The following is a 27,980-nucleotide window of genomic DNA, read 5'->3' on the forward strand; positions in this document are numbered from 1 at the left end:
GTCTGAGTTGTCTGCAGCCCGAGGCCTCTCCCTACCACCCCATCCTCTGTGCCCAGGCGCGCTTTCTGCTTTCAGATCTCACTGCTCTGTTCATTTGTTCCTTGGGACTGAGCCCCCACTCCCACCTGTTTTGGCCCCTTTCTCTTGACTCTTGTTAATGTATCAGTGACCCCCCCTTTGAAGGCTTCTCCAACATCCCCACCCCGACAACCAGTTTCTCTCCAACACACCCCACTGGTAATAGTCTCACCAAATCGCATTAAAGGTAGTTTGTTGTTTTTTTTTAAAGATTTTATTTATTTATTTGAGAAAGAGAGAGAGCACATGAGAGGGGGGAGGGTCGGAAGGAGAAGGGTCAGAGGGAGAAATCCACAAAGACATAATGAAGCTGGACAAACTCCAGAGATGACATACTCCCGAGCAGGGACTCGGTCCAGGGACTCCAGGATCATGACCTGAGCCGAAGACAATCACTTAACCAACTGAGCCACCCAGGCGCCCTAAAGTTGGTTTTTTATGTGTCCGATGGTCAGCTCCTTGAGGACTGTCGACTTATTATTCATCCCCAGCCACCAGACAGGGTGACTGAAGGATATTAAAAGCAATGTACCTCACTTGTGCCTTTGCTGTATTCCAAATATATTCCCTATAAAAATGAGGTAGTAATGGGCAAAGGGCTGTTGTATCTGATGGAATTACAAATGCTTATTTGAAATTTTGGAAGTGAATTTTACCTTAGCCATGATTATACAGAATATAGGAAAGATGAGACTATGAGGGGAAAGATATTCTTGCAACTAAACTAAGGTTCAGGATTTCATATCTATCAGGTCAATAGTCAGAAAATTGTTTTTTTTTAATTTTTTTTATTCTTGGCTTTTTAAAATACTTCCAACACATTATGGAAATGACTCAATGGATGGCTGGATGGACAGGGGTAGTATGTGGGATGCAGGGGCTATGTCAAAAGTGCCTGTTTTTAACAATGCCCCCAAAGTTGGCACAGAAAGACTGACCAAATAAAGATAATTGGCTGCATTTACAGTGGTCCCCATACTTGACTGTGTATCTGAATCACCTGGAGCGTTTCTTAAACCAACTGCTGGCCCATCCTTAGAGTTTCTGATAATTAAGTCTTGCTAGATAGGGCCTGAGAATTTGCATTTCTAACACATTCTCAGGTGATGCTGACACTATTTGTGTGGGAACCAAGTGTGGACTACATGGATTAAAATAATTTGCTAATTAGTAGGGAAGCCCGATGCCCAGAATCACATTTTAGAATAAGAAAATGAAATATTAAGAACTTTGGACCCATGGTCAACCCACCTAAATCTTTTGTCTGATGTCAGGAAGCAACAGGGAATTGTCTTTTTTCTCTTTCTTTCTTTCTTTCTTTTTTTTTTCCTTAACAGATAGAGCACGCGCATAGGGGGTGTAGGGGCAGAGAGAGAATCTCAAGCAGGCTCCACACCCAGCACAAGCCCAGCGCTGGGACAACCAACAGTCAGAGGCTTAACCGACTAAGCCACCCAGGCACCCCAGGGAATTGTTTTCTAAGTGGACACTTACCTTCAAGATTATAGGTAGAGCTCAGCATGTTGTTGATCACACTGTGCACAGAGGCTCATCACACTGATGCCTTCAGAATCAGTAACAGAGTCTGTGACAGAATCAGTAACAGTTGCACTGTGTCTCAGCTGAAAGGTATATTATCCCATCAGTGTAGTTTGATAGCTTTTTTCTGAAATGCACCACTTTCTCCACATCGAACTGCACCCGCCTCTAGTAAATAGGAGCGTCTTGTCATCATACTTTGTCACAAGTGTCCTGCTGGTGCATGGAAATGAACCACTAGGGTTTCTAAGAAATCCACAAAGACATAATGGAGCTGGACAAACTCCAGAGATGACATACTCCAGAAAACAACAACAAAAACCAATAAAGAAATCATGTGTTTTACCCCGATGCCTTTTGCCAGTCATGTGATGAGCCCTGTAAGACAGGTTTCCTGCTGTCCCTACTAGCTATCCTCACTGTGGTCCCTCCTACGAGTTATGACTTGATTACTTTTGCCCTAAACTACAGTAATAATAGTGGTCTCCACTTGGACTTTTGGCCTCAGTCTCTCCTGTCCAGTAGAACTTTCTGTGGTGATGGAAATGTTTTATACCTGCACTGTTCAGTAGGGTGACCTCTGCTGCATGTGGCTGTTGAGCACTTGAAATGAAGCTAGTGCAACTGAGGAACTGATTTTTTTGTTTGTTTTATTTTAATAGCCACAGGTAGCCAGTGCCTACCATACCGGACAGTATACCTCTAGACCATACCACTGACACCATTCATCCTCCCAAAGAACCTCCCTGTGCATATTACTAGTCCTGCTCAAGCACTTTATTTTTTTTCATCATGATAAGTGTACTCTTTAATCCCCAACACCTATTTCACCCACGCCCCCACCTCCCCTCTAGTAACCATTCCTTTATTCTCTATAGTAGAATTTTCTCGGTTGTCTCTCTCTTCCTTTGCTTGTTTTGTAAAATTCCACATGAGTGAAATCATACGGTGTTTGTCTTTCTCTGACTTATTTCACTTAGCATTATACTCTCTAGCTCCATCCATGTTGTTGCAAAAGGTAAGATTTCATTCTTTTTTATGACTGAGTGATATTCCATTGTGTATATTTACACTGCACCTTCATCCATTCATCTATTGATGGATCCCTGGGCTGCTTCCATAGTTTGGTTACTGTAAATAATGCTGCAATAAACATAGGGGTGCATGTATCCCTTTTAATTAGTGTTGTATTTGGGGGGTAAATACCCAATAGTGCGATTAATTGTAGAGTAGTTCTATTTTTTATTTTTTGAGGAACCTCCATACTGTTTTCCACAGCAGCTGCACCAGTTTGCATTCCCACCAACAACACAAGAAGGTTCCTTTTTTTCCCCACATCCTTGCCAACACTTGTTTCTTGTGTTTTTAATTGTAGCCATTCTGACAGATGTGAGGTGATATCTCATTAAAGTTTTGATTTTCATTTCCCTGATGATGAGTGATGATGAACATCTTCTCATATGTCTGTTGGTCATCTAGATGTTTTCTTTGGAGAAATGTCTATTCATGTCTTCTGCCTATTTTTAATTGGATTATTTATCTTTGGGGTATTGAGTTGTATCTGTTCTTTATAGATTTTGGATACTAACCCTTTATTGGATATGTCATTTGCAAACATATTCTCCCATTTTGTAGGTTGCCTTTTGTTTTGTTGATTGTTTCTTCACTGTCCAGAATTTTTTTATTTAGTCCCAGTACTTTATTTTTTTCTTTTATTTCCCTTGCCTCAGGGGACATATCTAGAAAAAATGTTGCTATGGCCAATGTCAGAGAAATTACTGCCTGTGCTCTCTTCAAGGATTTTTATGGTTTCGGGTGTTGCACTTAGGTCTTTATTCCATTTTGAGTTTATTTTTATGTATGGTATAAGAAAGTGATCCAGTTTCATTCTTTTGCATGTGGCTGTCCAGTTTTCCCAACACCATTTGTTGAAAAGACTGTCTATTCCCCACTGTATATTCATTTCTCCTTTGTCAAAGATTAATTGACCATATAATTGTGGGTTTATTTCTGGGCTTTCTATTGTATTTCATTCCATTGATCTATGTGTCTGTTTTTATGCCAGTACCATACTGTTTTAATTGTTATTGCATTGTAGTATAACTTGAAGTTTGAAATTGTGATATCTCCAGTTTTGTTTTTCTTTTTCAAGATTGCTGTGGCTCTTCAGGGTCTTTTGTGGTTCCATAGAAATTTTAGAATTGTTTGTTCTAATTCGTAAGAAATGCTGTTTCAAACACTTTAAATAGCTAAAAAGTCCAAGTTCAACCCAGCTACTCAAGACCCTCCAGGAATAGGCCTCAACCTACTTTTTTGGGCTTGACACTGACTTTACTCAGATCTATTTTTTTTAATCTTTAAATTTTTTATTGTTATGTTAATCACCATACATTACATCATTCATTTTTGAGGTAGTGTTCCATGATTCATTGTTTCTGCATAACACCCAGTGCTCCATGCAGAACGTGCCCTCTTTAATACCCATCACCAGGCTAACCCATCCCCCCACCACCCTCCCCTCTAGAACCCTCAGTTTGTTTCTCAGAGTCCATCGTCTCTCATGGTTCGTCTCCCCCTCCGACTTACTCCCCTTCATTCTTCCCCTCCTGCTATCTTCTTCTTTTTTTTTTCTTAACATATATTGCATTATTTGTTTCAGAGGTACAGATCTGTGATTCAACAATCTTGCACAATTCACAGCGCTCACCATAGCACACACCCTCCCCAATGTCTATCACCCAGCCACCCCATCCCTGCCACCCCCCACCACTCCAGCAACCCTCAGTTTGTTTCCTGAGATTAAGAATTCCTCATCTCAGTGAGGTCATATGATACATGTCTTTCTCTGATTGACTTATTTCACTCAGCATAACACCCTCCAGTTCCATCCATGTCATTGCAAATGGCAAGATCTCATTCCTTTTGATGGCTGCATAATATTCCATTGTGTATATATACCACATCTTCTTTATCCATTCATCTGTCGATGGACATCTTGGCTCTTTCCACAGTTTGGCTATTCTGGACATTGCTGCTATAAACATTGGGGTGCACGTACCCCTTCGGATCCTGACATTTGTATCTTTGTGGTAAATACCCAGTAGTGCAATTGCCGGATCGTAGGGTAGCTCTATTTTCAACTTTTTGAGGAACCTCCATACTGTTTTCCAGAGTGGTTGCACCAGCTTGCATTCCCACCAACAGTGTAGAAGGGTTCCCCTTTCTCTGCATCCCCGCCAACATCTGTAAGGACATCTGTCGTTTCCTGACTTGTTAATTTTAGCCATTCTGACTGGTGTGAGGTGGTATCTCACTGAGGTTTTGATTTGGATTTCCCTGATGCCGAGCGATGTTGAGCACCTTTTCATGTGTCTGTTGGCCATTTGGATGGCTTCTTTGGAAAAATGTCTGTTCATGTCTTCTGCCCATTTCTTGATTGGATTATTTGTTCTTTGGATGTTGAGTTTGATAAGTTCTTTATAAATTTTGGATACTAGCCCTTTATCTGATATGTCATTTGCAAATATCTTCTCCCATTCTGTCCGTTGTCTTTTGGTTTTTTTGATTGTTTCTTTTGCTGTGCAAAAGCTTTTTATCTTGATGAAATCCCAATAGTTCATTTTTGCCCTTGCTTCCCTTGCCTTTGACGATGTTTCTAGGAAGAAGTTGCTGTGGCGGAGGTCGAAGAGGTTGCTGCCTGTGTTCTCCTCAAGGATTTTGATGGACTCCTGTCTCACATTGAGGTCTTTCAACCATTTGGAGTCTATTTTTGTGTGTGGTGTAAGGAAATGGTCCAGTTTCATTCTTCTGCATGTGGCTGTCCAATTTTCCCAACACCATTTGTGGAAGAGACTGTCTTTTTTCCATTGGACATTCTTTCCTGCTTTGTCAAAGATGAGTTGACCTAGAGTTGAGGGTCCATTTCTGGGCTCTCTATTCTGTTCCATTGATCTATCTGTCTGTTTTTGTGCCAGTACCATACTGTCTTGATGATGACAGCTTTGTAATAGAGCTGGAAGTCTGGAATTGTGATGCGGCCAGCATTGCTTTTCTTTTTCAACATTCCTCTGGCTATTTGGGGTCTCTTCTGGTTCCATACAAATTTTAGGATTATTTGTTCCAATTCTTTGGAAAAAGTGGATGGTACTTTGATGGGGATTGCACTGAATGTGTAGATTGCTCTAGGTAGCATTGACATCTTCATAATGTTTGTTCTTCCAATCCATGAGCATGGAACGTTTTTCCATTTCTTTGTGTCTTCCTCAATTTCTTTCATGAGTATTTATTTGACAGAGAGAGACACAGCGAGAGCAGGGAACACAAGCAGGGGGAGTGGGGGAGGGAGAAGCAGGCTTCCCGCCAAGCAGGGAGCCCAATGTGGGGCTCGATCCCAGGACCCTGGGATCATGACCTGAGCCGAAGGCAGATGCTTAACGACTGAGCCACCCAGGCGCCCCTCTTTCATAAGTATTTTATAGTTTTCTGAGTACAGATCCCTTGCCTCTTTCATTAGATTTATTCCTAGGTATCTTATGGTTTTGGGTAAAATTGTAAATGGGATCGACTCCTTAATTTGTCTCTCTTCTGTCTTGTTGGTGTATAGGAATGCCACTGATTTCTGTGCATTGATTTTATATCGTGCCAATTTACTGAATTCCTGTATGAGTTCTAGCAGTTTTGGGATGGAGTCTTTCGGGTTTTCCACATAAAGTATCATATCATCTGCAAAGAGTGAGAGTTTGACTTCCTCTTTGCCGATTTGGATGCCTTTGATTTCTTTTTGTTGTCTGATTGCTGTGGCTAGGACTTCTAATACTATGTTGAATAGCAGTTGTGATAGTGGACATCCCTGCCGCGTTCCTGACCTTAGGGGGAAAGCTCTCAGCTTTTCCCCATTGAGAATGATATTCGCTGTAGGTTTTTCATAGATGGCTTTTATGATATTGAGGTATGTACCCTCTATCCCTATACTCTGAAGAGTTTTGATCAAGAAAGGATGCTGTACTTTGTCAAATGCTTTTTCTGCCTCTATTGAGAGGATCATATGATTCTTGTTCTTTCTTTTGTTAATGTATTGTATCACGTTGATTGATTTGCGGATGTTGAACCAACCTTGCAGCCCAGGGATAAATCCCACTTGGTCGTGGTGAATAATCCTTTTAATGTACTGTTGGATCCTATTGGCTAGTATTTTGGTGAGAATTTTTGCATCCATGTTCATCAAGGATATTGGTCTGTAATTCTCCTTTTTGATGGGGTCTTTGTCTGGTTTTGGGATCAAGGGAATGGTGGCCTCATAAAATGAGTTTGGAAGTTTTCCTTCCATTGCTATTTTTTGGAACAGTTTCAGGAGAATAGGTATTAATTCTTTAAATGTCTGGTAGAATTCCCCTGGGAAGCCATCCGGCCCTGGGCTTTTGTTTGTTGGGAGATTTTTGATGACTGCTTCAATTTCCTTAGCGGTTATAGGTCTGTTCAGGTTTTCTATTTCTTCCTGGTTCAATTTTGGTAGTTGATACATCTCTAGGAATGCATCCATTTCTTCCAGGTTATCTAATTTGCTGGCATAGAGTTGCTCATAATATGTTCTTATAATTGTTTGTATTTCTTTGGTGTTGGTTGTGATTTCTCCTCTTTCATTCATGATTTTGTTGATTTGGGTCATTTCTCCTTTCTTTTTGATAAGTCTGGCCAGGGGTTTATCAATCTTGTTAATTCTTTCAAAGAACCAGCTCCTAGTTTCATTGATCTGTTCTACTGTTTTTTTGGTTTCTATTACATTGATTTCTGCTCTGATCTTTATTATTTCTCTTCTCCTGCTGGGTTTAGGCTTTATTTGCTGTCTTTTCTCTAGCTCCTTTCGGTGTAGGGTTAGGTTGTGTATTTGAGACCTTTCTTGTTTCTTGAGAAAGGCTTGTATTGCTATATACTTTCCTCTTAGGACTGCCTTTGCTTATCCCAAAGATTTTGAACAGTTGTGTTTTCATTTTCCTTGGTTTCCACGAATTTTTTTAATTCTTCTTTAATTTCCTGGTTGACCCATTCATTCTTTAGTAGGATGCTCTTTAGCCTCCATGTATTTGAGTTTTTTTTCCAACTTTCCTCTTGTGATTGAGTTCTAGTTTCAAAGCATTGTGGTCTGAAAATATGCAGGGAATTATCCCAGTCTTTTGGTCATGGTTGAGACCTGATTTGTGACCTAGGATGTGATCTATTCTGGAGAATGTTCCATGGGCACTAGAGAAGAATGTATATTCCGTTGCTTTGGGATGAAATGTTCTGAATATGTCTGTGAAGTCCATTTGGTCCAGTGTGTCATTTAAAGTCCTTATTTCCTTGTTGATCTTTTGCTTAGATGATCTGTCCATTTCAGTCAGGGGGTGTTAAAGTCCCCTATTATTGTATTGTTGTCGATGCGTTTCTTTGCTTTTGTTATTAATTGGCTTATATAATTGGCTGCTCCCATGTTCGGGGCATAGATATTTACAATTGTTAGATCTTCTTGTTGGATAGACCCTTTAAGTAGGATATAGTGTCCTTCCTCATCTCTTATTACAGTCTCGGTTTTAAAATCTAATTTGTCTGATATAAGGATTGACACCCCAGCTTTCTTCTGGTGTCCATTAGCATGGTAAATGGTTTTCCACCCCCTCACTTTCAATCTGGGGGTGTCTTTGGGTCTAAAATGAGTCTCTTGCAGACAGCATATGGATGGGTCTTGTTTTTTAATCCAACCTGATAGCCTGTGTCTTTTGATTGGGGCATTTAGCCCATTTACATTCAGGGTAACTATTGAAAGGTATGAATTTAGTGCCATTGCATTGCCTGTAAGGTGACTGTTACTGTGTATTGTCTATGTCCCTTCTGGTCAGTGCTGCTTTTAGGCTCTCTCTTTGCTTAGAGGACCCCTTTCAATATTTCTTGGAGGGCTGGTTTCGTGTTTGCAAATTCCTTTAGTTTTTGTTTGTCCTGGAACTTTTTATCTCTCCTTCTATTTTCAATGACAGCCTAGCTGGATATAGTATTCTTGGCTGCATATTTTTCTCCTTTAGTGCTCTGAAAATATCATGCCAGTCCTTTCTGGCCTACCAGGTCTCTGTGGATAGGTCTGTTGCCAATCTAATGTTTCTACCATTATAGGTTACATATCTCTTCTCCCGAGCTGCTTTCAAGATTTTCTCTTTGTCTCTGAGACTCGTAAGTTTTACTACTAGATGTCGGGGTGTTGACCTATTATTATTGATTTTGAGAGGGTTTCTCTGTGCTTCCTGGATTTTGATGCCTGTTTCCTTCCCCACATTAGGGAAGTTCTCTGCTATAATTTGCTCCAATATACCTTCTGCCCCTCTCTCTCTTTCTTCTTCTTCTGGGATCCCAATTATTCTAATGTTGTTTCATCTTATTGTATCGCTTATCTCTCGAATTCTGCCCTCATGGTCCAGTAGTTGTTTATCTGTCTTTTTCTCAGCTTCTTTATTTTCCATCATTTGGTCTTCTATATCGCTAATTCTCTCTTCTGCCTCATTTATCCTAGTAGTTAGTGCCCCCATTTTTTATTGCACCTCATGAATAGCCTTTTTTTTAAAGATTTTTATTTATTTATTTGAGAGAGAGAGAATGAGAGATAGAGAGCACGAGAGGGAAGAGGGTCAGAGGGAGAAGCAGACTCCCTGCTGAGCAGGGAGCCTGATGTGGGACTCGATCCCGGGACTCCAGGATCATGACCTGAGCTGAAGACAATTGCTTAACCAACTGAGCCATCCAGGCGCCCATGAATAGCCTTTTTGATTTCGACTTGGTTAGATTTTAGTTCTTTTATTTCTCCAGGAAGGGTTTCTCTAATAACTTCCATGCTTTTTTCAAGCCCAGCTAGTATCTTTAAAATCATGATTCTGAACTCTAGGTCCGACATCGTACTATTGTCCATATTGAGTAGGTCCCTGGCAGACGGTACTACCTCTTGTTCTTTTGGCTGAGGTTATTTTTTTCGTCTTGTCATTTTGTCCAGAGGAGAATAGATGAATGAGAGAACAAAATGCTAACAGGTTAATAACATCCCCAGAAAATATACTCTAAACAAATCAGAAAAGACCTGAAACCAGGGGAAAAGAAAGTGAAAGAAAGAGGAAAAAAAGGAAAAGAAAAAGACAAAAACAAATAAAAACAGAACAAAACAAAAAAAAAAACCAGAATATGACCAAATATGATCAGGCTAGTGCATAGATCAGTGCCACACACTAGAATTTGGGTGTATTTTGGTCTGTTAGAAGAAAGTGCCTCCTAAAGTTTTAAAAGAAGACAGACATGTACAAAATAAGAGTTGATACAATGAAGGGATGGAATATGACTGTAAAGATGAAAATTATAAAAGATTTTATAAAAGGAATCAATAAGAAAAGAAGTTGTTTGAAAAAAGAAAGAAGATTTAAAAAAAAAAGAAAAGAAAAAGGGAGAGAATGTGATCAGGCAGGAGACTAGAAAAAAGCCATACACTAGTGATTTAGGGTATATTTTGATCTGTTAGAAGAAACTGTATCTCAAAATTTTAAAGAGAGAACAACTTATATATATATGCCAAAAAGAAGAGTAACTACTATGAAGGGTTAGAATATGACTCTAAAAATGAAAAATAAAAATGTTTTTTTAAAAAAGGGATTGATAAGATGTTGGTTGAAAAAGGGAAAAAGAAAAATTAAAAAAAATAGTTAAAAGAAAATTAGCTTTGAAAGACTAATGAATCATGGTAAAAAAAAGCCATGAATTCTACGTGCAGTATTCCCCTAGCGCTGGAGTTCTCCCGTTCTCCTTGATCGGTAAACTTGGTCTTGGCTGGCTGGCTGTTTGGGCTGATCTTCTGGGGGAGGGACCTGTTGCCGTGGTTGCCAAATGTCTTTGCTGGAGGCGGAATTGCCCCACCCTTGTTGGCCCACGCTATGTAATCCGCTCGGGTTTGCTCTCCGGAGGTTTCGTTCCCTGCAAGCTCTCAGTACAGCTTTGGAGGATGAGAGTGAAAATGGTGGCTTCCCAATCTCCGCCCCGGAGCAGCCGAGAACTTGGGGCCCCGCTCCTCAGTGCACCCCCAGAGAAAAGCAGTCAATCACTCCCGTCTCCCCGGTCTCCGGCCGCACTCCGTGCTCACCCGGCCTGTGACCAAGCGTTTCTATCGCTGGCACCCCACTCGGTGTGGAGTCTCCAAACCCAGCAGATCCCTGCGGTGCACTCCCGCGCCGCTCTTCCCCGGGGAGGAAGGGGAGTCTCCCCGGATCTGCCGCTTGTTGGGTTCCTGCTGGAGGAGCAGTGGCCCGACTGTGCCGCGGATCACAGTTTATGGCAACCCTGAGTTGAGAGCCCACGCCTCGGCTCCGTCTCTGAAGCCGGCTGCCCCATTCCAATACCTGGGAGCTCTGCCGCACTCAGGCACCCCCGGTCTTTCTGTGATCCTGAGGGTCCTGAGACCACACTGTCCTGCGAGGGTTCCACCCCCCAGTTTAGCCACTGGAGCGATGTCCCTCAGTGGAGCCAACTTCTAAAAGTTCCAATTTTGTGGGCGCCTGGGTGGCTCAGATGGTTAAGCATCTGCCTTCGGCTCAGGTCATGATCCCAGGGTCCTGGGATCGGGTCCCGCATCGGGCTCCCTGCTCCTTGGGAGCCTGCTTCTCCCTCTGCCTCTCTCTCTGTCTGTCTGTCTCTCATGAATAAATAAATCAAATCTTTAAAAAAAAAAATAAAAATAAAAGTTCCAATTTTGTGCTCCACGGCTCTATCACTTGCCAGAAGCAGCGATGGAGGCCCCCTCCCCCGCTGTCTATCCTCCCGAATATCACCTCGGATTCAGTTCTCCGCACGTCCAACCTTCCAGTAAGTGGTCGCTTTTCTGTTCAGAGAGTTGCTGCTATTCTTTTCTTCGATCTCCTGTTGAGTTCGTAGGTGTTCAGAATGGTTTGATCCCTATTCAGCTGAATTCCTGAGACCAGACGAAATCCAGGTCTCCTACTCCTCCGCCATCTTCTACTCAGATCTATTTTTTTTTAAAGTTTTGTTTTATTTTATTTATTTTAGAGAGAGAGAGTGCACATGAACAGGGCAAGGGGCAGAGGGGGAGGCGCAAAGGGAGAGGGAGAGAAACTAAAGCAGACTCCCCGCTGAGCACAGAGCCCAAAGCGGGGCTCGATCTCACACCCCCGAGATCATGACCTAAGCCGAAATCAAGAGTCAGACACTCAACCGACTGAGCCACCCAGGCGCTCATTTATTCAGACTTATTAAATTAGTCACTTTATATTATCTCTGTAATTTTATCTTGTTCTCTTCCTGCAATACCTTATTCTCCTCCCTGCCCCCAGTTTAGACAGAGCAGAGCTCATATCTCCCCCAGGAGCCCTTTCTCATCCCCCTAGGTTGGAATTAATAATCCCACTCTGTAGGAGATCACGTGGTATTAGGATGTGGCATGTATTTTGGAATCAGAAAGACAGGATTCAGGTTCTGGCTGTGCTGTTTAAGCCTTGTATGAGTGAGAAACTCACTAAACTCATCAGTAAAATGGGTATAATCATCATGAGGAGAATAGTACCTCTCTTGAGATGATGGATGTGAAGAACCTGGCATATGGCAGGGCAACAATAAATGTCAATGCCTGTCTTTTGACTCTTATAGCACTATATTTTGGAATTTTTATTCTACTAAACTATAGAGTCTTTGTTCTTTTGTAACCCCATAGCACCTAGCATTCAGCAAATGTTTGTGGAACACTAAATTAACTGACCACAGATGAAATAGCACGTGAATTCTTAAGTCAGAAACAAATGAAGGCCAAGAGTGCATATGGTAGAAATTTATAAAATTGTGAAAATAAAAGCAGACACACTTAATCTAGTAAATGGGAGCTACCTCTCGAAATATAAATGATGTAGATTGAAGACAATAAAATGAAATCTTACTTTCTGTAAGTGAACTAATGGGATTCAATACCTCCAAAGGGTGTGACAACAGAAAATACAAATACTTTAGCTTGGAAAGAGAGAGAAATTCTTGGGGGATAAACTACAATTTGTGATGGGAGAAGATGAGGGTATTTTGCATCTTCAACAACAAGGTTCTTGGTACAGAGGTCACACACTGATGGTCCACAGGCTGAATCTGGCCTGCAGAGGGGTTTTGTTAGAAATGTGCTGTGTTAAAAAAAAAAAAAAAGTATAAAATAATTGACAACATTTCAAAGTCAGAAGACTTCAGATAAAAATCTCCAATTGTTGCTCATCTTGAGAAAGATCAGACCTGGCCTGGCTGGGCCCCACATGCCCCATGCCCGCCATTGCTGAAGCCGAAGGGCTGTTGCTGCCTCCATCAGTCCCACTGTTCCCTCTGTGCCTTGATGTCTGTATGTTGTCTGCTTCATGCCAACCCTGCCTTGGTGCCACTTTCAGAAAGAAAATGCTGGGTTCAAAACCCTGGATCTGACCCAGGATGGCAGTTTTTATAATCTCAGTATAATTGGCAGGTTAATTAGGCTCTCTCAGTTGCCAGAAACAGATATGTTCTAGCAATGGAAACTTACTGTAAGATTACATGGGAAGGGGCTCCTGGGTGGCTCAGTCATTAAGCATCTGCTTTCGGCTCAGGTCATGATCCTGGGGTCCTGGGATTGAGCCCCGCATCGGGCTCCCTGCTCAACAGGAAGCCTGCTTCTCCCTCTCCCACTCCCCCTGCTTGTGTTCTCTCTCTCGCTGTGTCTCTCTCTGTCAAATAAATAAATAAAATCTTTAAAAAAAAAAGATAACTTGGGAAAAGTGAGGAAGACTGGATGAATATTCCTCTGGGTGGGGGAAGAAAAGGAAAAATATTACCCGTTTTAATGTACAGTTCTGTTTTTTCTGTGAAAAACACAAATTACTAATTCTCTTAAGTGATACATTGTAAAATACTTCTTCCATCCTCTTATATATTCCCCAATCTTCTCACTTTATTGAATTTGTCATCTTTAGTTCATAGGTGTTATACAACACACGACCGCTACCCAGTGCTTTGAGGGTAAAAATACAATCTATGTCTATGGCCCAGTTAGTTAACTTTTCAAAATGTGTAAAGTAATTGATTGGTTTTATCACCCATAAAATGAGGATAATAGCAGTACTAGGATTGTCATAGAAATTATGTGAAATAACTCATGAAAAAAATCAAGTGCAATGCTTGGTATATAGTAAGTGCTCTCTAAATACTGGTGATGATGATGATGATGCATGATCATTTTGAAGGAAAAGAAAGTTGCTGATATATTGAACTTATTTTCAGCCTCACCTATAAAAGGACTACTTGAGGGGCGCCTAGGTGGCTCAGTCGGTTAAGCGTCTGACTCCCAATTTCTGCTCAGGTCATGATCTCAGGGTCGTGAGATTGAGCCCTGCATCGGGCTCACTCTCAGCAAGGAGTCAGCTTGGGATTCCTTCTCCCTCTCTCTCTGCCCCTCCGCCTGCCCACACTCTTCCACGCTTTGTCTCACTAAAATAAATAAATAAAATCTTAAAAAAAAAAACCACAGATGATCAAAAATGATTATCCTTTCTCCCAGAAATGGATCTATAGCCATCCTCAGTAACTCCCCCTTCTCATTTTCCTAAAAGAGCAGGATGATATAGATTTTTATTTTTTTATTTTTTTTAAATTTTATTATGTTATGTTAGTCACCATACAATATATCATTAGTTTTTTGATGTGGTGAAGGATGATACAGGTTTTTAAAGCTTAATGTAACCCTTAGAGACCATGTGTTCCAACCATGTTATTTTATGCATAAAATTGAGGAAACTGACACTCAGGCACTTGCCCCTAATCATATAGCTAATTAGAAAAACTGCCAGGGCTGGAACCCCAGTCTCCTGATAGCCTGTGCAAAGTTTTTTCTGCGGCACCATGGTGCTACTAACTGGGTACTTTCAGGTAATATTCTGGCACCTGGGGATACAGGCATGAACAAAGTCCTGCCTCATGGGCTTACATTTTAGTGTGGGAAAAAGACAATAGACAAATATTGAATCAGGTCCTAACAAGTGTTATGAAGAGAAGGAAAGGATAAAGGGAAGAAGATACTGTATCGACCACTTCATCTTCAGTGTTTTCAGTGAAAATTGATGGTTATACTGACTTTTACCTCTTAATCATTTGCCCTGCCACATGGCAACATAATTGAACATAAAGAAAACTAGGTTTCTTAGCAAGACACTTGGGTTCTAGTCCTGACTCTAATTATTAAACAGCCAAGGCTTTTGAAACGTTTAGGTTTCCCCATTTAGAAAATGAGACTAATACACACCTTGCATTTTTTATAGGGTGGCTTTGAGTATAAAATTATATAAGAGAAAGTTTTTTAAGACAGCAGTGTGTTGGGACACCTGGGTGGCGCAGTCGGTTAAGTGTCTGCCTTCAGCTCAGGTCATGATCCCAGGGTCCTGGGATTGAGTCCCGCACCGGGCTCTTGCTCAGCGGGGAGCCTGCTTCTCCCTCTGCCTGCCGCTCCCCCTGCTTGTGCTCTCTCTCTCTCTCTCTCACACAAAAAAATAAATAAATAAAATCTTAAAAAAAAAAGACAGCAATGTGTTATAAAAATATAAGATACCATTATAAGGAAATTTTATTTCCATAAAAATGTGCCAAGAATCTAGATATTTTTAAATTGTTTTTTCTTTGATCTCTTCCCACTCAACCAGGAATGTTGCAACCAGAGAGGAGCACCCAGGGTTTTGGCTATAAACACAGGCAAAATTCTTTCACATATGATGTCAAGCGAGATGTATACAATGAGGAGACCTTTCAGCAGGAACACAGAAGGAAGAGTATTTCCTCTGGGAACTTGGACATTGACATCAGCACCTTCAGACACCACATCCAGTGCCGGTGGGTGTGGGGGGTCATTCAGCTGCCTTTCAGCTGGCAGCACCAAAATTCTACTTAACACTCCTTTGGTGCCTGCTTCTGTCTTCCTCCTCTGAATTCCTGTCATCGGGACCCTTAGTCTGCTGTGTGGTTTTTCTTCAGTTGTTTGCATATGGTTTGTCCATACGCATATGTCCACATGGTTTGTCACACCCTGTGGATTATAAATTTCTTGGGCACAAAGTCCTTGGATGTCCCCGACAGCATCTAGGGATGATATTTAATAAATACATTGTTTGATTAACTACTATTACCAGTCTCTTAACAACAACAACGAAAGCAGCGATGGTGGACTAATTAGTGGTAGCAGAAGATCCTTCTAACCTCATATCCCTTGGTGCCCATGCAGTATTTGCAGTTGCACAATCATACGGTGTAGAACTTGCTGCCTCTGACAACCGCCAGGACTATGTGGATCCTACAGTTCAGAGGCCCTTAACCTGTTTTTGTGCTATGAACCTTTTAGCAGGCTGGTAAAGCTTACGGACCTCTTTTCAGAATAAATTTTTTTTTTTACTTTAAAAAAATTGTGGTAAAATACATAGAACAGAAAAGTGGTCATTTTAACCAGTCTTAAATGTACAAATCAGCAGCATTAATGACATTTCATGATGTTCTGCAACCATCACCACTGTTTTCAAAACTTTTTCATCACCCTAAACAGAAACTCTGTACTCATTAAGCAATAATTCCCCATTTCCTCCTCCTCCTCGCCCCTGGTAACCTCTCCTCTACGTTCTGTCTCTATGCCTGTTCTAGATATTTCGTTTAAGTGTAATCACATAATTTTTGCCTTTCCTATCTGGTTGATTTCACTTAGCATCATGTTTTCGAACTTGAACTATGTTGTAGCATGGATCAGTACTTCATTTCATTTTATGGAAGATGATATCCCATTGTATGTAAATATTGTATTTTGCTTATCCATTCATCTGTTGGTGCACCCTTGGGTTGTTTTCACTTTTGGCTATTGTGAATAATGCTGCCATGAATATTGGCATAGGAGTGTCTGTTAGAGAACCTGTCTTCAACTCTTCCAGGTAAATAACTGAAAGTAGAATTGTTGGATCTTATGGTGACTCTATGTTTAATTTTTTGAAGAACTACCAAACTTTTTCATACAAGCTACGCCACTGTACATTCTCACTAGCAATGTGCAAGTGTTTTTGTTCTGTATCCTCTTCAACTTGTGTTATTTTCCTTTCCTTTTTTTTTTTTTTTTTTTAATTATAGCTCTCCTATTAGGCGTGAAGTGGTATCTCATTGTGGGGTTTGGTTTGGTTTGGTTTTTTGCATTTCCCTAATAACTAAATACCTTGAGATCTCTTCATGTGCTTACTGGTTGTTTTTATACCTTCTTTGGAGAAATGTCTATTTCCTCCTTTGCCCTTTTTAAAATTAGGTTGTCTTTTTATTGTTGAGTTGTAGTAGTTCTCTATATGTCCTGGATATTAAACCCTTATCAGATATATGATTTGCAAATATTTTCTCCCGTTCTGTGGATCGTCTTTTCTGTGGGTTGAAAGTGTCACTTGGTACACAACAGTTTTTAATTTTCATGAGATCTGGTTTATCCATTTTTTTGTTTTGTTGCCTGTGATTTTGGCGTCATCTTTGAGAAACTATTGTGAAAAGATTATGAAGATTCTCCTCTATGTTTTCTTCTACAAGTTTTATAGTTTTCGCTCTTAAGTCTAGATTCTTGATCCATTTTGAGTTAATTTTGTATATGGCATAAAGTTAGGGTCTGACTTAATTCTTTCCATGTGGAGATCCCATTTTCCCAGAACCACTTGTTGAAGAGACAGTTCTTTCCCCATCGAATGGTCTTGTCCAGAATATTCTTTTAATGCATAAAATACACAGGATTATAAGGGAAACCAGTTAGGTTGAAATATAGTTATCAAAATATTTTAAAATACCACAATTATGTTATTTAATAATGTGGATCTAATAACTACCATAATTTCAAGGTAGTGATGAACATAAATAATATCTGAAGATCTCTGCAGCAATTTTAAAAAATGTAATATGAAAATATTGTGATTTCTATTGGTAACAAAGTCAGGTTCTGCCAATTCTACAGTGGTTTGTTGTCAATATTCATAATTGACAGAAATGCTAAATTTCAGTTAGGAGGTAGTGAAAATAAAGGTATAATTTTTCCTAAGTTCACATACCTACAAATTCTATCTACAGCCCCAGGGGGGTGGGGGTCCATAGGCCTCAGGTTAAGGACCCTTTGTCACCTACATCATTACATCAACCCTAAGTATTCAAGTTGTTCTCACTCACACTTGGGACTTATCAGTCTCTCTCATCCCTTTATTTATCACCACAGTTGGCCTGTGTTGGGTAATAAGATAGAAGTCCTCCACACAGCCCTATTGTGGACCTTCCTTCTCTGAGGCATTCTCCTTTGTCCATATCCTGCCTTTTGTAAATTTATGGTCTTGGAGACCCTCTCCAGTCCTACATCACTATTCTCATTTTTTCTACTCCAGATGGGTCAGAGGTCATATGTCAAAGAGGGGATTTAGGGTCACATTGACTTTGTCTCTACAAAAGGAGAGTCTTTTCCTGACTTTTACTTCATCATAAGAAGGTACTACCAAAGAAATTTCAGCCTAAGCCGCCCCCCGCCACTGTCCTATCCTTAGACACTTAAATCTGACCAATTCTGCATCCCATGGGCTCTTCTAGCCATTCTTATTCCTTATTTCTGAAACACACAGTTGTATCCACTTTTGGATTTTTAACATGAAAGGTTGCATAACTCTGTGGTTAAGAGCAAGGCTCAGAAGCCAGATTGCCTGGTTTTGAATCCCAGTTCTCCTGCTTCCCAACTGCGTGACCTTAGGTAAGCTATTTAACCCTACTTTGCCACAGTTTCCCCATCTGTAAAGATGGGGATGATACTAGCATCTACTTGGTTGTGAGGATGTAAAGAGTATTTGTAAGGCACCTAGCAAATAAAAAACACTATATAGGTGGGGGGTTTTAGTTAAAAAATAATCTTTGAACTCCACCTCTTCTTTTTTGTTTTTTTAGATTTATTTATTTGAGAGAGAGAAAAAGAAAGCAAGTGGGGGGAGGGGCAGAGGGAGAGAATCTTCAAGCAGACTCCTCTCTGAACACAGAGCCTGACATGGGGCTTGATCTCATGACCCATGAGATCATGACCGGAGCTGAAACCAAGAGTCGAACACTCAACTGACTGAGCCACCCAGGCACCACAACCACCTCTTCTTTTCTACAGAAAACCTCATCTTTTTCCTCATCTTCTCCCTTTCCATTAACAACTACAAATACTCCCTTTCTTGTCAAAATGTGCCCTGTGCTTTCACATCGACTCTTACATTCCTCACTTTTAAGATGCCTTGAGTAAAATCCAGATTCATGTCGAAATGTTTTACTCTTCCCCCACTGGCTTCAATTCCTATCCCTCTAGCTTCTTCCTTGCTTTTCTTTCAGTTCCAGATCCTCATCATTCCATGTCCACTGTATTTTTTTTTTCTATGCTAAAGAGCTTTGATGACTCTGCCTTGGGTGGCTTGTCTTCTGCCCAGTGGCACATGGAGAGAAGGAGAGACAGGACCAGATGAAGGAACAAATTGTCCCCATGACATGCTCTGCTCTCTCCTTTGGGGGCCATAATTGGAGAGAGTACAGTGGGTATCCTTGCCTAACATCCAGGGACTCTCATAAAAATAGCAATGTGAAGTTCCTTCCAAACCAATGGTCTTTGTCCTGGCTCCCAAACAGAATTTAATAGCTGTCGATATGAACTATGGTGGTAATAGAGTGGAGAGAACACTGAAGTAGGAATCGGAAGCCCTGGTTTGTAGCCCTAGCTCTGGGGTTTGGAAAAATCACTTGTACTTATTTGGCCTCAGTTACCTTAGGGATAATAATGCTCATAGTTGTGAGAGTAAAGCATGTGAAATTCTTTATGAGCACACATTTTAGCTTTGCATACACTAAAGTTCTATTTGTTGCTATAGTCAAATCCCAGTTATCCAACTATAGCTCATACATGAAAAACCTTCACACTTTTTGCTTTCAGCCCATACTAAGATGTAAATAACGAAAACCAAATTTGTTTTACTGGTTGATTGATTAACCAATTGACTGATTGATTAACAATGATTCTGCTGTTTTAGATGATTTAAGGGTTAATATAGGTTTTCTCAATCTCAGCATCATTAACATTTTGGACCAGAGAGTTGTTTCTGGTGAGGAGTCTGTCCTATGCACTATAGGATGTAGCAACGTCCCTGGCCTCTACCCACCAGATACCAATAGCACCCTCTCCCTCAGTTGTGACAACCAAAAATGTCTCCAGACTTTGCCAAATGTCCCCTGGATAATAAAATTTGTTCTGATTGATATCCACTAGGTTAAAGGATAAAAAAAAAAGCTTTATTTTATTGCCTTTTCTTTATATGGCTAACTCCTAAAACCCAGGATTCCATTACCTACCTTTTCTATAAATTTCTACATACTACAGATCAAAGCCACACAGAGTTAATATTCAGTAAAGAAGACTGGTATATGGGAATGATGTGGATGTGTTAATGGCCCTGCCTCCCACCAATATCACATCTCAAAACACTGTCCTTATCAAGAGAAAGCAGTAACAGTCCGTTTTTCTACTGGAAAATTGGTAGGTTTAATTCTTTCCAAACATCCTGTTTGTATGCTAGACTGTAAGGCTTAGTTCTTGTCATATATATATATATGGCATTTGGTTCTCAACCAGAGGTGATTTTGTCCCCCACAGAACATTTGGCAATGTTTGGAGACATTTTGGGGTGTCACAACCAGGGGAGGGTATGCTATTGGCATCCCGGTGTGTAAAGGCCAGGGGTGCTGCTAACCATCCTACAGTACACAGGACGCACCCACCACAACAAAGAATTATCTAGTCCACTATGTCAAAATGTCAGTAGTGTGGACAAGAAATTCTGCTGTATGGGAACAATTATCGATTGGGTCTTTTCTTGGCTATGTGGGCTTTTTCTTTGGAAAATCTTATCAAGTCTCTGTTCTTCTTCCTCACAGCTGCTCATGGCACAAGTTCCTAAGATGCATATTAACGATTTTTCCTTTCCTGGAGTGGACGTGTTTGTATCGGTTCAAGGATTGGCTTCTTGGAGACTTACTTGCTGGTATAACTGTTGGCTTTGTGCAAGTTCCCCAAGGTAAGGAAGATTTGAAGCCTTTTCACCCACAACCTATCAGACCTTGTCTGCTCACCCAGAGTAAACAATTACCTGTGTTAGATGAATAGAAAAAATAGGTGAATTCCATTCACATTACTACCATCTGTTCCCTTACCTGCCAGATTTCTAACTCTTCCAGGGTGGTTCCTAAAGATTCAGTTAGTTTTGGGGTGCCTGGATGGCTCAGTCGGTTAAACATCCGACTCTTGGTTTCAGCTCAGGTCATGATCTCAGGGTTGTGGGATCGAGCCTCATGTCAGGTTCTGCCCTCAGCAGGGAGTCAGCTTGAGCTTCTCCCTCCCTTCTGCCCCTCCCCCACACAGTACTCACTCGCTTTCTCAAATAAATCTTTTTAAAAAAACTCAATTAGTTTAGATAGAATACTTTCAAGAGTATTTGCAATGCCCATTCAATGGTTGTGGGTTTTTTTTGCTTAATTGGTCATTTCATACTCACACAACTGTAATAGACCTCAGTTGGCATTGGTTTTCCTTAGGAAGGTAAAAGATAGGAAACATAGCATGCTAGCATCTCTTCAGTAAGTTACACACAAAGTGGTCCAGGGGCCACTCTTTGGTCTTCCAAATGGCAGTTCAGATAGAAGACAACAAGATCACACAGAGGCACAGGACTTTTATGGGCTTTAGAAGCCACATTTCCCAAATAGGAACCAAGATCTCTTGTAATTCTCATAACTGTTGCTTCCAGGGTCTCACAAATGGCATGCCCAGTTACAAGAGTTACTGTGCTCAGAGAAGCTCAAAGCTAACAATTCCCACTGGATATTTATCCTTCATTCACCGATCATCTTGGTCCAGATATAGTAGACTGATCAGGCTCATTTTTGCCATAACCAATGTTGGTTGGTAACACAGATGACATTCTACCTTTGCCAGGTTTCCAAAGAAACAGCTAGAAAGTTAACCCAATATATCAAATTTATCCACAGAGAAAGAGAAAAGATTTTATTAATCCTTTACTCATAGTAGTTTGCAATTCCCTACATAGTATTTAAACACTATTCCTTTATTCTTCTGGGACCAGTCAGACAGGTTTGAAACCTGTGATTGTACAGGTTATACAAAGCATGAAAGAGGCCAAGCAAAGGGGCAAGTGGTAGCTAACATCCAACTCTGGCACAAGGCTGTTAGTTAGAGAAAAGGGATCCCTTTTTTAAAATTTATTTATGTATTTTAAGATTATTTATTTATTTATTTATTTATTCATGAGAGACAGAGAGAGAGAGAGGCAGAGGGAGAAGCAGGCTCCCAAGGAGCAGGGACCCCGATGCGGGACTCGATCCCAGGACCCTGGGACCACGACCCGAGCCGAAGGCAGATGCCCAACGACTAAGCCACCCAGGCGCCCCATCCTTTTGGTGTTTAAGTCTATAAATTTAAACCCACGTATGAATTTATGTAACCACCAACACAATGAAGATACAAAACAGTTCTGTTGGCCCTAAAATACTCTTATGCCATTCCTTTCAGTCCCATCCTCCCCTGACACCCACTGATCTGTTCTCTATCATGTCTGATATGTCACAGTTCTGTCTTTTTGAGAATATGATCTAAATGGACTCAGACAGTCTGTAACTCTCAAAGGCTGGCTTCTTCAGTTCAGCATGATGTCTTTGAAATTAATGGAAATTGTAATATGCATCGAAAGCTTGTTCCTTTTCATTGCTGAGTAATTGTTCATTGCATGGCTGTACCACAGTTGGTTTACCCATTCACTTGTTGGTAGATCATGTCTAGTTTTTGGTTGTCACAAATAAAATTGCTATGAACATTCAGGTACTGGTTTTTCGGAAAACATAGTTTTCATTTCTCTAAGGTAAATACCCAGGAATGGTATTGTTGGTCATATGGTAGCTGTGTGTGTAACATCATAAGATTAATCCAGATGTATGAATACTTCCATGGTATGGAAGCACCATAGTTTATTTAAACATGCACCCTTAAAGTACATCTGGATTGTTTCGGGTTTTGGCTATTACAAATATAGCTGCTGTGAACATTTGTGCATAGGTTAATGAACATAGTCTTCATTTCTCTGGGATAAATGTCCAGGAGCACAATTGTGGGACTGTAGAGTAGTTGTATCTTTAGATTTTTAAGAAACTGCCAGGCTTTTTCTAGAATGGTTGTATCATTTTATATTCCCACCAACAATCTATGAGTGATCCAGTTGCTCTGCATCTTCACTAGCATTTGGTGTTGTCACTACATTTTTTTTTTCTTTTGGCCATTCTAGTAGGGGTGTCTGAGACCGCACTGTGGTTTAAGTTTGCATTTCCCTAATGCCTAATGATGTTTAAGATCTTTCCCTATGCTAATTCCCCACCTGTATATTTTAATGAAATGGCTCTTCTTGTCTTTTGCTCATGTTCTAATTGGATTATTTGCATTTTCACTGTTCAGATCCGAGTTATTTATATATTTTAGAGATTAGTCCTTTGTCTTTTGTGTTTTGTAAATATTTTCTCCCAACCCGTAGCCTGTCTTTTCATCCTTTTAACAGAGTATTTACAGAGCAAAATTCTTCATTTTGATGAAGGCCAGTTTTTATTATCTTTTATTGTAGCCATTCTAAGAGGTATGTAGTGATGTCTCATTGTGGTTTTCATTTGTATTTCCCTATGGCTAATGAGGTTGAACATATTTTCATGTTCATATTTGCTATCCTTGTATCCTTTTTAAAAAGATTTTTATATATTTGTTATTTTAGAGAGAGAGAGAGAGCACATTAGCTGGAGGGGCAGAGGGAGAGGGAGAGAGACTCTCAAGCAGACTCTGCACTGACCACCACAGAGCCGCACGTGGGGCTCAATCTCATTGCCCTGAGATCATGACCTGAGCTGAAACCAAGAGTCGGACGCTCAACCAACTGTACCACCCAAGCACCTCTACCCTCATATCCTCTGTAGTGAAGTGCCTGTTCAACTCCTGTGCCCATTTTTTAAGTGGAAAAAAAATTTTATTTTCTTATTGTTAATTTTTGAGACTTCTTTATATATTCTGGATACAAGTCCTTTGTCAGATATGTGGTTTGCAAATATTTTCTCTCAGTCTGTAGCTTATCTTTTCATTCTCTTGATAGTGTGTTTGACAGAACAAAAGGTTTTAATTTTGATGAAGTCCAATTTATCCATTTTCTTTCCTTTTATGGATTGTGCTTTTCCTATCATATATAAGAACTTTCACCTAACCCCCAGGTCACTAAGATTTTCTTTTATGTTTTCTTCTAAAAGTCTTATAACTTTATGTTTTACCTTTATATCTATGATCCATTTTGAGTTAATCTTTACATAAAGTGTGAAGTTTAGGTCAAGGTTTATTTTTAGTTGCATATTCAACATTCATTTTTAAAGAAGGCTATCACTCATTGAATTGTTTTTGCACTGTTGTCAAAGAGCAAACAGCCATATTTTTGTGGGTCTATTTCTGGACTCTCTATTCTGTTCCATTAAGCTACTAGTCTATCCCTTTGCCAATATCATGTCTTGATTATTGTATCTTTATAATGAGTCTTAAAATTTGGTAGTGTGATCCCTCCATTTTTGTTCTTTTTCAAAATTGTTTTAGCTATTCTTCTATATAAATTTTAGCATCAGCTTGTTTATATCTACAAAAATAAAATCCTACTGAGGGACACCTGGGTGGTTCAATCAGTTAAGCATCTGCCTTTGGCTCAGGTCATGATCCCAGGGTCCTGGGATCGAGTCCCACATCGGGCTCCTTGCTCAGCGAGGAGCCTGCTTCTCTCTCTGCCTGCCACTTCCCCTGCTTGTGCTCTTTCTTTCTCTCTCTGAAAAATAAACAAATAAAATCTTTAAAAAAAAAATCCTACTGAGATATTGGTAGTTGTTGCATTAAGTCCATAGATCACTTTGGGGATAATTGATATCTTTATTATGTTGCATTTCCAATCCATGATCACAATATGTCTCTCCATTTACTTTGGTCTTCCTTGATTTCCTTCATTAGCATTTGTATATTTCAGCATACAGATCCTGCACATGTTTTGTTAGAATTATACCTAAGCATTTCATTTGGGAGAAGATATTGTTTGTAGTAATTAAAAATGGTTTTGGTTTCCAATTGTTCATTGTTTACATATAGAAATACAGTTGATTTGTGTGTTCACTTTGTATCCTGTAACTCACTTTTTAGTTCTAAGAATCGTTTGTAGATTCCTTGGGATTTACTACATTGATAATCATGTCACCAGTAAATAGGGACAGTTGTGTCCCTATTTTATGACTTTTTCTTGCTTATTGTGCTGGCTAAGACTTCCAAACTCATTATAAAGAATAGGAGTGGTGAGAATAGACATTTTTGCCATTTTCCTGATCTTAGGAGGGAAAGCATTGAATCTTTCACCATTAAGTATGATGTTCACTGTAGAATTTTTGTAGATGCCCTTTATTAGGTAGAGGAACTTTCCATCTATTCTAGCTTGCTGAGAATTTTTATCAGAAATGGATGTTGTATTTTGTCAAATGCTTTTTCTGCATTATTGATATGACCATGTGATTTTTCTCTTTAAACTGTCAATATGGTAGATTACATTAATTGATTTTAAAATATTGAACCAGCCTTGCATTCCCGAAATAAAGGAGTACCTTTTAAAATTTCCATGTGGCAGCTATAAACCAAAATGTTCCATTTGTATCAGTACATTCACTTCCAGAAAAGTATCAGAAAGTCTCTAGAGGGCTACAGTGAAAGACCTGAACTCTTGGCACTGATGTTTTAACTGTGAGTCCACTACTGACTCCCACTTATCAAAGCTCCTTCATTTATGGTCAAAATTGAGGACATACCACTGCCAAATCATCAGTGTAATTTCATACCAAAAGAAGAATTGCATTAGGATTTATAAGTTTACCTAGCATCCAGCGTAGTAACTAGCACATAGTAGGTACTCAAGATCTTTGGTGAATAATGATAATCACATAACTACATGAATGAATGAATCTGAGCAACTCTTGCTAACTGACTAAGGGATTGTGTATTATTTTAAGTAGTGTGAATAATGAAATAATTTGTAGTGTAAATAATTCAAAAGTTTTATTTACATTTGAATAGGTAGTACCTGACAACTTAATAATTTCCTTCAAATGAAACAGAAATACTACATGGTGAAGAACTTATTTAAAAAGTTCTAGATCTTCCTTACAGTAGAATTCCAATTTATAAACATAAAGAAGATAGAAAATCACCATCTAGGGAAACACCACAGTAATAATTGTCATAGATAAAAATCCACTAACAGATGTTAAAATTAGTGGGTGAAAGTTTGCAAACTATGTAAGGAGATTTGCATAGTTTTGAAGAATCTTCCTCAAGATATCTGCTAACTAGTTCACTACTCTACAGTAGAGAACTTGGGAGAAACAGCCTGAACCAAGTGATTGATGCTATGTTATCACCAGTAGTAAGACATATAGAGATTTATGAATTCTGTGATATGATGCACTAGGAAAGACACGACATCATGTCTGTAGTATTCTCACTAAAACCATGTAACCTTAGTATAATCATGCAGAAACCTAAGACTATCCCCAAATGAGGGGCATTTGACAAAATAACTGATCTGTTAATACTCTTTCAAAGTGTCCAAGTCAAGTAAAGACTGAGGAACTATTACAGATTGTAGGGCTAAGGAGAAATAACAACTAAATGGAATGTGGGATTCTAGATAGAGTCCTGGGACAGAAAAAGGAAATTAGTGGGAAAAGTGTTTAGTTAATTTATAATGTTAATTTCCTGATTCTGATAATTATGCTATGAATATATAAAATGTTAACATTAGGAGAAGCTAAGTAGGGGTTATATGGGAACTATTATTTTTGTAACTTTTCTTTAAGTCTAAAATTAGTTCAAAACTTAAAAATTTTTTAAGGTAGTGGAAAGTTTGGAAACTTCGTTTCCCTCTATTTCTCCACAGCCTAAGCTTAACCAAGATTAGACCACTTAGTTCTCAGATTCTTACCAAGTAATTCTCTTACTTCCCTGTATAACTTGGTAAGTTATTTGAAATCCTATATTTCAGGGCACCTGGGTGTCTCAGAGTGGGCTGCCAGCTCTTGGTTTAGGCTCAGGTCATGATCTCAGGGTCCTGGGATTGAGCCCTGCATCAGGTTCTGCACTCAGCAGGGAGTCTGCTTGAGGATTCTCTCTCCCTCTCCCTCTGCCCCTCCCCTCTGTTTACTCTCTCTCTAAAATAAATAAATAAATCTTAAAAAAATAAAATAAAAGAAACCCTACATTTCAAAAGACTTTCTCTTTGTGCTATATGTTGCTTATCAAGAATAAATAAGGGCTGGGGCACCTGACTTGTTCAATCGGTGGAGCATGCTCTTAATCTCAGGGTCATGAGGTCAAGCCCCACATTGGGCATAGAGCTTATTTAAAAAATAAATCAATAAGATATATTTTTAAAAAAGAGTAAAAAGGGGCTATTCAACATTATACTTGAATTCATAGGCAGTATATTAAAGCAAGAAAAAGAAATATAAGATATAAGGATTGTAAAGGAAGAAATAAAACTTCATTATTTATAGTTGATGATTTTTTTTAAAGATTTTATTTATTTATTTGTCAGAGAGAGAGAGCACAAGCAGGGGAAGTGGCAGGCAGAGGGAGAAGCAGGCTCCCCGCTGAGCAAGGAGCCAGATGCAGGACTTGATCCCAGGACCCCAGGATCATGACCCGAGCCGAAGGCAGACGCTTAACCAACTGAGCCACTCAGGCATCCCTAGATGATGATTTTTTAATGAAGAAAATAATCTACAAATAAATTAATAGAATTAATAAGATTTTATCAAGTTTGCTCAATACAAGATCAGTATATAAATATCAAGTATATTCTTATGTACCTGAAGGAAACAGAAAGTGAAATTTTTAAAAAGATACAATTTACCAAAGCATAATAAATATGAAATAAGTTGTAATGAAACTAAGAAAAGATATGTAAGGCCTTTTTAGAGAAATTATACTTTACTAATATTAAATAGTTAAATTATTTGAAATTAATTGAAAAATAGCATGTTCAGGGGTTAGAAGACTCAATATTTAAAGATCTCAGTGCTCTCAAAATAAACTCTACAGATTCATTATTATTTTAATGTAAATCCCAACAGGATTTTTTTAATAGAACACTATAAGCAGATTCTAAAATGAATGTGTAAATACAAAAAAC

The 27,980-nt window shown here is 39.5% G+C and overlaps 1 protein-coding gene across 4 annotated transcripts in view; it reads left to right on the top strand.

The window, feature by feature from the left end:
- The window catches only part of SLC26A8 (solute carrier family 26 member 8), a 91,495-nt gene that overhangs the window by 717 nt on the left and 62,798 nt on the right, over positions 1 to 27,980 (top strand). For 3 of the 4 annotated variants that reach the window (XM_025862357.2, XM_073884975.1, XM_025862355.2), the window contains exons 2-3: positions 15,321 to 15,507; positions 20,611 to 20,750. In XM_025862357.2, coding sequence (XP_025718142.2) covers positions 15,321 to 15,507; positions 20,611 to 20,750 — 327 coding nt within the window. The remainder of the gene's footprint in view (positions 1 to 15,320; positions 15,508 to 20,610; positions 20,751 to 27,980) is intronic. The other variant, XM_073884976.1, reaches the window with a different exon arrangement.

The sequence above is a fragment of the Callorhinus ursinus genome, unplaced genomic scaffold, assembly GCF_003265705.2.
Source record: "Callorhinus ursinus isolate GAN/ISIS: 27379988/994484 unplaced genomic scaffold, GSC_fseal_2.0 scaffold59, whole genome shotgun sequence".
Classification (NCBI taxonomy): domain Eukaryota; kingdom Metazoa; phylum Chordata; class Mammalia; order Carnivora; family Otariidae; genus Callorhinus; species Callorhinus ursinus.